Source organism: Epinephelus moara, chromosome 22 (genome assembly GCF_006386435.1).
Source record: "Epinephelus moara isolate mb chromosome 22, YSFRI_EMoa_1.0, whole genome shotgun sequence".
Taxonomy (NCBI): domain Eukaryota; kingdom Metazoa; phylum Chordata; class Actinopteri; order Perciformes; family Serranidae; genus Epinephelus; species Epinephelus moara.
In genome coordinates this window covers 32,831,523-32,843,181 of record NC_065527.1, presented here as the reverse complement: position 1 = coordinate 32,843,181, position 11,659 = coordinate 32,831,523, and the positions used below count along the sequence as shown (strand labels likewise).

General features: G+C 42.5%; 1 protein-coding gene across 2 annotated transcripts in view; it reads left to right on the top strand.

Moving 5' to 3' along the window:
- The window catches only part of rfx5 (regulatory factor X, 5), a 44,155-nt gene that overhangs the window by 19,849 nt on the left and 12,647 nt on the right, over positions 1-11,659 (top strand). For both annotated transcript variants that reach the window (XM_050033979.1, XM_050033978.1), the window contains exons 7-8: positions 5,453-5,528; positions 5,955-6,153. In XM_050033979.1, coding sequence (XP_049889936.1) covers positions 5,453-5,528; positions 5,955-6,153 — 275 coding nt within the window. The remainder of the gene's footprint in view (positions 1-5,452; positions 5,529-5,954; positions 6,154-11,659) is intronic.

The following is an 11,659-nucleotide window of genomic DNA, read 5'->3' as shown; positions in this document are numbered from 1 at the left end:
CTGGAGCCTATCCCAGCTAACATTGGGCGAGAGGCAGGTACACCCTGGAAAGGGTGCCAGAGTATCGCAGGGCTGACACAAAGACACAGACAACCATTCACACCTATTGACAATTTAGAGTCACCAATTAGCCTATCCCCAACCTGTGGTAGGAAGCTGGAGTACCCGGAGAGAACCCACGCTGACACGGGGAGAACATGCAAACTCCGCACAGAAGGTCTCCCTCCTGGGATCGATCCAGGAACCCTCTTGCTGTGAGGCGACAGTACTAACCACCACACCACCGTGCTGCCAATGAGTTTTCATACAACTGAAATAAGAATAGAAGTACAAATACACAGATATTATGCAATAGGGCCGTGATGGAGTCCCTCCTTCATGCCAGCTTTGCTTTTTTTATACAGAACCAAATAATAGCGGCGTCATGTTGCCCTAGTGTGTCGCTGGTGTTCTCAAAGCAAAACAGGCATGACAAGCATACCTTGTAACACACAGAGTTGGGTAAGGGTTACTTTAAAAGTAATCAAAGTACTTTACTGCGTTACTTTTTTAAAAAGTAACCAGTTACTTTACTGCGTTACTCCCTGAGTAAAGTAACTCAAGCACTTTTAAAGTACTTTTGAGTATTCTACATTTCCTATTGGGCAATGGACCACAGGGCGCTAAGCCTACATTTTTTTGTCTCCAAAATTAAAGTTATGGACCACTTGCCCTTCACTGAGATCCAATTCTCCCATCACAGCCGTCACTTTGACCAGTAGAAACACAGAACGATCTGCTGCCGTAGACAACTGTATGACAACAACACCCCAGCATTTTTAATATTTCCTCTAGGGATGTTACCACACAGAGTAAAAGGGGGAAATGATGGTGTGAAACAGCAGAGGCACTTTGTCAACCCGCTGAGTTAACGTTATTGTCATTAGCATCAAGCTAGCAAACAATGGTACATCCTCACGGTCGGACATAAAGTAATAACCTTAACAAATAGCGGCGGGGCTTTTACTCGCCACAACTGCAGAGGCTCCCAGCTTCATTTGAAACAGACTACATTATAGACGGTCCGTTATTTATTAATCCCTCTGTATCTTTGTGTTCTTACTTTTTATCGGCTCGCGTTGTCTTCATAAAGATAACGCATTGCATCGGCATTTCAAACTCAACACTTCCTGATTTTCCTTCAGATTAAAAGCCCCTTATAACCTCGGTTTAGAGAATCCTTCAATTTTCTAAATAGGCTTTTATTGTGAAACATTTGTCAGAACTTGGTTGTGGCGGATACAGTAGCTTGAATGTTTACGTATGGTGCTTCAAATGTAGCTCCTGCCATCTGCTGACGCTTTTAGGTGACTACAACAACATTTCGGCTGGCACATGAACAGACACAGTGACTGAAATAATAGTAAAAGTAGTAAAATAGGGCAAGAATACCCCAGTGACATCACACACGCTGTGAAAGACGACCGGGGATAATTGGTGAGTACTATCGTGTAGTGTGTCATGTCTGTCGGCCAAGTCACGGCACGATTTTATGACTCCACAATCGGGTAATGTGACATAATGACTGTCAGAAGGGGCAGAAAAGTCGTGTAGTGTGTACCAGGCATAATGCAAGTCCTGAGTCTGACCTGTCTGTCAGCGAGTCCTCCTCCACCTTTTTTTAGACTCCACCATAGACAATTGCAGCATTTCTTCTACCAAGTAGCGAGCCACAAGCTTTGTGGCTTCTTTCAGACTGAAAGGTTTAACGTTATCTCCGTTATTAGAACCAAAAGACAGTCGTTGCTGTTTCGGAGCTGTAGGACCCGTGTTCTACAAGTAACGGAAGTAACTGATGGCTTGTAGAAAATGTACTTAAGTATTTTATTACTCAAACAGCAAACTAACATGTTAGGTTACTCATTACTGCAAAAAGTAATCAAAGTACTCTCTGGTAACACAACAGTGTCAGCTTCTAGTTTTAGTTTAGTTTAGTTTAGTAATCTTTATTTCGAACATGCAAAGAAATGAATAAATAAATAGCAGAAGAAAACAAAACAAAAACAGTATTTGTAACAAGAACAAGTGTAAAGCCACTGAATTAGAAAAACAATCTATAAATAAATAAATAATAATAATACAAAAGCAAACAATTTACAATACAAACAAAAAAAAACAAAAAAATGAAACAGAGACACACTAAGCGGTCTTGTGTTTACATGTCCGAAAAGGAGTGGGCTGAAGTAAAAACTTATTTAATCCCACCCCTCTTCCTAAGTCAATATACATTGCTTATATAGCTTCCTTATATGTATATATACATATATATCTATATCTATATCTATATCTATATATATATATATATAGATATAGATATAGATATATATGTATATATATATGTATGTATATATAACTACCATACGTATTGGCAGCACTTTATAAACAATAACAACAGTAATTTATACATTTATTTACCATCCCTCTTATATGGCAGCTGATCTCATCCTCTGCTCAGAGGGTAAGGAGCTCCTGTACCTTACTGTCTTTTCAGTTTGCGGACATTTTCGGCCCATGTTCTTTTTCTTTAAATTAGCTGCTAACTGCTATTAATGGGTTTTTAAGTCTCCCTCAGTGGGTCACATGTATAACATGTTGTCAAACGTCTCAACCTTGCAGTCCTGCCAACTTTTACACAGATGCTGATTCAGTGTGGTCACCTCCACTGCAAGCACAAAGGTAAATTTTGCAGGATTTTCGGTTACTGTTTGTAAACAAGTTTGCCAGCGAGTAAAAGCTAACTCCAGATTCACTCTTGTTTGGTTTTTGCCCGGCTATTTTTGCTTCTTGTTTTACGTGCTGTGCAGGCCTGGAATTTCGTCATTTTAGGGGCAAGGCCACTTGGCCTTTCCTGTTATCAATTTTTTGAGGGCACAAAGGCCAAAAGCCAGGGCAGCAAGGCCATAAAATAAAGCAATGATTTATCAAGTCCACGTCCATAATGAATTTAATTTAAGGACTAAGGATGTATAACTATCTGTGAAATGAATAAATAAAACAAGCTCAAGTAATAATAATGAGTATAATAAGTAGTAATGTGATTTATTTAATAGCACTAATAAACCCAATGTGTTTTAAATATAGAACAACCAGGTTTATGTATTTATAAGCAAACAATCTTAATATGTTTTGAGTGTACATGATAAACTGATTCACTGAACAAGACTGGCTTACAATTATTTTTGATGTGTTGTTAGATAGCTAACAAACAAACTACAGCAGGACTATTCAATTACTATTTCAACTGGGCCACATTTTAAAACCAGATCATGTCGACGGGCCACATTTTTAGCAGCAAGCAACCGATCCACTTTTTTTTTTGCATACATATATATATATTTATATACAGGCATGGCCCTCCTCAACATGATGCAGAAACAGACTAAAAAGAGCTATCAATTCACAGAAGCATAATAGGTGACATTAACAGTATCTAATAACACACACTATCTCTCTACCAGCATCTCCCTCTCTCCTCTCCTCCACACACACACACACACACACACACACCCCACCTCCTGACGTTTTCCTTATAGGTCAGATACACAGGATATAGTTTTATACAGTCCATGGCAGCAACAGTCATGTTTACAACAACAAAGTCACAATATAAACTCAATAATACCTCACTGGAATATAAATATTCCTCCTGACATCACAATACTGAGTGAAGAAAGTCACGTTATCTCAGCATGAAGACAAACATCAGTATCAGTCATTCATCCTGCTCTCTGTCCCTCCTCTACTGAGGACACTCACTGTCTGCAGGTCGGCTGCCTCAGGTACATGTTCAGATAAAGTGTTAGCCTACATACAGACAGCTTTCATTTTAGTTTGTCTTTAACACTTTGCTGTTAGCCCTGCAAGCACGAATGAGAGACTGTGGACAGAGTAGACTGAAATAGGGTCCTATGTCTTTCTACATGCTGATCACATGTATTGATAAAGTATTGGCTTGACTGGCAGAGGTTTTATCGCACTTACCCACAGTAACAAGCACAGCTGTCGTTAACTAGAGCAATCTTGAAGTTATATTCCCTTCATCTGAAACTGAAACTTTAAAAAGTAACGCCAATAATGGCGGAGCTTACTGTTATTACAGTGTTAAATTTACCTTGGGTTGTTTAATACCGGGTCTCGGTACCGATCCCTGCCCGGGCGTTTGATGAAGTCTCCTGGTTGGCCGGTGATAGATTGGTGTCAAACTGTCGTTATAGCCTGTCCGAGCGGTTCATGCCAGACTCGAATCAAACCCCCACTGGTGATGTACTCATCGTCTCATTCGATGTTGCTCAGTAAGTATCCAGAATGTCATTGCATTTTTTTTCTCGAAAGGGGTGTCAAAGCCGTGTTGACAGGAAGGAGACAGAGGAGAGAACCGCAAAATCACCCAGGGCAGTGCGGGCGGGGCATCAAGGCAGAAATTCGTGAAATTCCTGCCCTGGTGCTGTGTCTCCTGGATGCCTGCTACTTATAGTCTGGTGGCTTACTTTTTATAAAGCCCCGACCTCACCTGAGCGCTGAGGTGGTACACGCCTATGAAGGTTTTTCCCCGGTAAAGGGTTTTTTTGGGTTGGTTTTTCCTTGTCCGCTGTGAGGGTCCAAAGGATAGAGGGATGTCGTATGCTGTAAAGCCCTCTGAGGCAAATTGTGATTTCTGATATTGGGCTTGGTACACCACCAAACACTGACAGTGACTCATAAGTGATGATGGAGAGGGATTACTGCTGCATGAGTCTTAACAGTGTTTTTTGGGAAAATCTGCAGAGTATTCCTTTAAAGGTGAGACAACTCTGTCCCCCCATTCTGCAGTTGTACCTTTTATACAGAACGTCAAAGCAAAATTACAGCACAACATTCCTGCCTTGAACAGGCAGTGTAAAAGGGGCTAAAGACAATGTTGGGAGGTAAAATGGCAGCAGTTAGGTATGTTTAATAGTCTAGTATGTAAACAACAGAGTAATATATAATGTGATTAAAGGTCCAGTGTGTGGATTTTAGGGGGCTATAATGGCAGAAATGGAATATAGTGTTTTTTCTTAATTGTAAAATCACCTGAAAATAAGAATCTTTATGTTTTGTTTACCTTAGAATGAGCCAACATACAGAGTGGGTCCTCTTCCATGGAGTCCGCCAAGGGGGTTTCTTCAGTAGCCCAGAACAGACAAACCAAAGACTGGCTCTAGAAAGGGCCATTCATGTTTTTGTGTTGGCCAACGTAGCTCTCCCACACGCTTGGAAAGTTTCAGTTCCGCACCCTCACTGCCACCAAATCCTACTCACTGGACCTTTAAGTGATGATACTGAGTGTTTGTGTGTATTAATATAGAATCATATGAGACTCGTGGTGGTGATGTGGTTTATGAGTCTGTCCAGGTTGCTGGTTGAATTCCCTGACCTGTCCAGCTAATACATACTGTTACAGCGGTATCAGGAGAAAGACGGTTCTCAACATGCCTCTGCTGCCCAACCTGGACCTGAAGAATGACCCGGTACACACACACATACTTTCTCTGATACTTTTTTAACACACACCTCAAAAGTTTATAATCAGCTGTTATATTGATGTTCTTCTTTTTTCCTTCAATTTTAACTATTTGAACAAGAGAAGAAGAATGAAATGAGTGGATGCCCCACAGTTTCTCTTGACTGGAGAATGCTGTGTAAACTTGGATGTTTAATTTGTTTTCAGTGTCCACCGATCATTATTAAACCACAGTGGAGCGACTAGGCTCTATATATTGAGGTAGTTCTTTGCAGTGTCTCGTCTCGAATCAGAGGTTCGGCTGAAGAGATTTAAACTGGACTACAGATTGGCCGTAATGGCTGAACAGACAAAGAAAAGAGCTTCATCTGTAGAAACTGTTCCTCACACATATGTAACAGCCCAGTTAACATTTCCTTCTCTTCGTCTCCAGGCAGAGCTGACTGAGCTGGTCCAGACGTACAAGCAGGAAGTGACAGAGGCGGCATGTGAGCTGATCTGTGATTGGGCGCAGAAGATCCTAAAGCGTTCATTCGACACGGTGGTGGAGATCGCTCGTTACCTGATCCAGGAGCACATTGTCAACCCTCGCTGCAGCCAGGCCGAGCTGGTGACCTCCGCAGCGCTTGCAGGTGAGTCTGTGTGTGTGTGTGTGTGTGTGTGTGTGTGTGTGTGTGTGTGTGTGTGTGTGTGTGTGTGTGTTTGTACTTGTACATGCCACATAATGAGGACCAAAATATGTATTTTGAGTGGGGAAATTTTTTGGAAAATTGAGGACATTTTAGCCCACCCTCACCTCTTTAAAGACCTGTTTGAAGGTTAAAACTTGGTTTTAGGGTTTCAGGTAACAATTTTTAGGTTAGGGGATTACGGAATAAATGATGTCAATGAGGGTCCTCACAAAGATAGAAGTGAAAGAATGTGTGTGTGTGTGTGTGTGTGTGTGTGTGTGTGTGTGTGTGTGTGTGTGTGTGTGTGTGTTTTCAGCCCCTTTTCCACTGCCTCTTCAAGGCAGGAATGTCTCACCATTATTCCGCCTTGCCGTTCTATGTAAAGGTGTGATTGCGAAATGGGGCGACAGAGTCGTCCCAACTTCAAGCTGGCAGCAGAGGTAGTTACAGCAGCAAATCAATGTCTCTGTAAAAAGGACACCCAGCAGGATGCAACCATGGACAGTGTGACGTTTTGGTGATGTGTTATGTGTGCGACCCATCATAGGGGATTAGCAGCAGTTAGCAGCTAACTCGAAGAAGAAGAACAGCGACCATAGTATCCACAAATAGTGAAAACAATGAGGTCCAGGAGCTCCTTACCTTTAGAGCAGAGGACAAGATCAGCCGCTATATAACAGGGACGGTAAATGTTAGTGACATGTTCATGTCATTGTTTTTGTTTATAAAGTGCTGTTGGTGCGTATATAGCCGCGTTTCCACCGAGCAGTACCGTACGGTTCAGTTCGGTATGCTTTTTTTCTGTTTCCACTGTGAAAAGTTGTGGATGGTACCAATGGAACCGTTCCGTATCGTACCGATTTTTGGTCCCCCCTCTGTTGGGGTACCTAGCACACAGATCTGGTACTAAAAGGTGGAGCTGTGAACACTGCAGTCTGTTGATTGGTTAATAGCGGACAGTCACTCTGCTCAGGGCTGAGTTGTGGCTAGTTTTGAGGCTTATATGTAAACACTGTTCATACTGTGGAGAGTCTTATACATCAGTAGACTGTAATTATAAAATAAAGGATGTTTTGCTGCCTCTCGCAGCAGCTGCAGACTGAGAAAAAAATAATTTAATTCACTGGGCCAGCTTGTACTGTAATGTTACTCTGGGGCATCAGTGGCTTTGTGGTTAGAGCAGGCGCCTCGTGTGCAAAAGCTCTGCGGCCTGGGTTCAATTCCGGCCTGTGGCCCGGGTTCAATTCCGGCCTGTAGCCCTTTGCTGCTTGTCATTCCCTCTTCCATTAAAGGCAGAACGCTCAAAAAAAAAAGAAAAAATTGCAATGTTACTCAATGCATGAGTTGACGACATGAATCCATCAGCATGCCTTAAATTTCACTGTGACAACTTTGATCATTAATTTTTATATGACATACACTTTTAGTAATGAATGGAGCTTCAAGCGTTTTTTTTACATTAATTTCGACAGGATAATGTGAACTGCATATATTCTAGTGCTGTTCCTGTGAGCTATGGCAACGTTAAACCCCCAAGCTTGCCTGAGAAGGACCAAATGTACAAACCTGCTATTTTTAAATATCCCATGGAGAGAGACTCTCACTGCAGCCTGTTCTATTTTGTTCTGAAAATGTCGGCCGGCCCACTTGACATACTGCTGTGCTGTGCTATGGCCTATTCAAGTGCTGGAATTTGTTATTTATGTAACAACGCATGAATGTAACACAGGCTCCGCTCCAACTGAGTGTTTGTACAGTGTCATGCTGCACTGCTGTGCGTGCGGTGTGTTTGACTGTGTGTAACAGCAGCCTTTGGATGGTCATTTACACACTGTCCATAACACTAACTATGTCAGGTAACAAACTGCGTTGGGTTCAGACTTAAAAATCAGAAAGTCTGTCGGGGTGGGGCCAGGCTTGGTCATAATTGTCTCGGACTCGGGTCAGGTTCGGTCTGGAAAATGCGGCCGGCCCACTTGACATGCTGCTGTGTTGTGCTATGGCCTATTCAAGTGGTAGAATTTGTTATTTACGTGACAGATCCTGAATGCAACACAGGCTCCGCTACAACTGAGTGTGTGTACAGTGCCGTGCTGTGCTGCTGAGTGAGCAGCGTGTATGACTGTGGGTAACAGTAGCCTTTTGATGGTCATTTACACAATGTCCATAACAATAACTATGTCAGGTAACAAACTGCGTTGGGTTTGGGACAGGTTTGGACTTAAAAATCAGAAAGTCTTTCCTGTCGTGTTCGGGCCGGGCTCAGTCATAACTGTCTCGGACTCGGGTCAGGTTTGGTCAGAAAAATGCGGCCGGCATTAGCTCCCCTAATAGTGTTGTCACGGTACCAAAATTGGGACCACAGTACGATACCAGTGAAAGTATCACGGTTCTGAGTAGTATCACGATACCACAGCAAAAATTAGGCAGATGTGCCTTTTGTCATTTATAAAAAGATAAATCACTTTTCTATAATACATCACTGATATTTCAATGGAATAAATTCCTTATTGACTTATTCATACTTCAAAAACAGCATCAATAAGTGATTAACATAGGGGGGATCAAAATAAAATAACTAAATAAAATAAAAATCAACCAGCCACCCTCCTCCTCTGATAAGTTAAGAACAGTCCCTTAAGTGCGGTGAGTTTTGTGGACCGTTACCTGCCACAAAGAGAAATGTGAACGGCAGGGTTGGGTCGGTATGAGGAAAAAAAAAAACGGTCAGGTTTTTGTGAAAAGCTACATCAAGTTGGTAATACCGGATTTTTGCCACTTGGGGGCGCAATTGACTCATTTAAAATAAAAAACGACCATAGGACAACAGAGTGACAGTAACACGTTTTTTTTTTATTCCTTACAAATAAATTTGCAGGTTTAGCTTACTCAGTCAGTGCAAACAAGGGTTGCCTCCTTCGCCTGGCTCAAAGCCAAAGTGTTGCCATATTGGTGCATTCTTTGATTTCTTAGAGACTAAATTGTCCGCCAATATCGATTCCCCTTCACTGTTAAACAAACTCCAGGCTACAGTAGAGGCCTTGGCGCTTGCGCACTCGCACCCCCTAGCTCAGTCCCAGCCCCACCCCCACCCCCCTTTCTCTCCTGCTCGCTGTGTGCTTGGCGAAGAGGCAGACACAGGCTGTAAAATGACATTTGCGGTCCGGTCGGTCTCACACCAAAAAAAACCCGGTCCAAGACAGAGTACCGAACCGAATTGGTATTACCGAGAACCGACCCAACCCTAGTGAATGACTCGTTTCTCCTCTGACACGCCACATACCTGTGTGCCGCCACGGCTCGGCTGTTCAGGTTCTTTTGGGCAGTCATAACACCAACAAAGAGGAAATTATTGGACCTGGAGCCGGGCTTCTCGGTCGCCAGTAAGCCGTTATCTTGTGGTGGCCATAGTGCTCCACCGTATTGATCCCTGTTCAACCTACAACCGGCAGGGTTCGCCTTTCGTTTCTGCTGCTGGTTGAAATCTGTACTCGCACAGCGTGCTCCTGAATGATTTCTTTTGCTCGCACAAAACTATTTTTAGTTGCAAATGCGAGTAAAATACTCGCACCATAGAGCTCTGTAGTGGAAAACAAATCACTGTAGCATATATAACCAAATCTAGCCTACAAGTAAAAAGAAATAAATAATAACTTTCACTGCTTAAAGATACTCAATAGCTCAGCTAATACCTGAAATGTCACTGGAAAACAAACCACTGCAGCAGCATATTGAGTGCCAGGTGGCCAGCGCGCGCTGTTATTGGACGGCGCATGGACACTCACCCTCTTGTGATTGGACTTTGAACCAGAGATATTGGATAAAGGAGATACCCCGCCGTAGGCTTAGCTCTCCCTCCAATCAGAGCCTGTTCTCCTTGTAAGCTAACTGTGATTTTACCGCCTGTTTATCAAGATCACGAGATCTCGCGAGAACTTGTTTTCTGAGACGGACAGGGCTCAATCAAAGTTAACTTTCTCTTGATCTGTGCGGATGAAAAATGCAGCTTTAGTGTCAGAATGTTGCTAAGATGTGTGGCTTGTGGAAAATGAACCCAATATTTACTTTAGTGACTATAGGGCGAAAGAATTGACCATAAATTGTGATCACGTTCATTTTCCTCTTTGACGACAATACATTCAGAGCTGCCGCAAGTCTCCTACGAGGGTGTGGTGCTGACATCACTGAATCAAGAAGTGAGCTGAGTGGGGTATCTAGCTTTATCCAATATCTCTGTTTGAACTTATCCCACAGTAGTGGTACCATGAGGTACCGTGGCACTACGGTACTCCAACATAATGGTGTCATATGTACCGTGGTGTTTTAGTACCGCGGTCTACCGTTGGTACCAGTATGCCGTGCAATACTACCCCCTAGGGATGGGTACTGAACCCCGGTATTGAACGAGCCCCGGGGCTACATTCTTCAAGACCGTAGTATTGATAAGCTCTGACGTTAACGGTTTTGCTATCGGTACTGGAGCAGTCGCGGGGTTTTTTTTTTTGGTTTTTTTTACAAGTTAAACTTTATCTTGCACATTTATCTCACCAACTCGTCAATTATCCGTCAATGTATCATGATTTTTGCTATTCTCCCTGAAGACGAGAGATCTGTCTCGCTCACCCTGGCTGCCTGCTGTGTGTGAGTGGAGAACAGGGGGTAGGGTTGCCACCTTGGATTTGTGAAAAAACTGACACTCAACCAAATGTTTGAGGCGGAGGGCTCGGCCATTATTACCAGTTCAGACTGACCAATGAACATGAAATTCAGACATAGGAGACCAGATTTGCCATCATTTCATGTCTTTCTATGTGTCTGTATTTTATATTAATTTTTATATCAATGAAAAAAACATCCGTGTTACTAAATTCTTACATTTTTACATGTATCTCACCATAGCAAGTTGGAAGTTGACATATTCTGCCATATATGAAGAGGGGAGACTCTCTGGAATCTGGCATTATAAGAACCATGATGCTGGGACATTCTGTCACTTCACAGCTGTCCAAAACATGTGGTTTGTGCCAGGTGGACATGATTGCCAGTAGTTTTTTCATTGTTACAAGAAATTCCATTGACTCATTCACAAGTCAAAAATGTGTTTTATCTGAAAGAAACATGCAATATTTACATCTAAGATCATAGAAAAATAGTCAACCAAGTGCAATGATGTCCTCCAAGATAATATTTGCCACTTTGATTGCAGTAAAAAAAAAATATTGGGCATTGGGGGGGGGGCATGTGTCCCCCTCAATGTATATGGTGACTATGGCCCTGTCCTGCATGCATAATTAGGCTGCAGTTGTCTGGGTGTGCAAAGGTGAAGTACGCTGGTCTTGTCATACAAAGTTTGATGGAGTGTCAACTGGACAATATGGAGATATTTGCATCTTGAAAGCCGGACTACAAATGTGGATAGACAGGGAGAAACACATGCAAGCCTAAGACGTGGTAAGATACGATATTC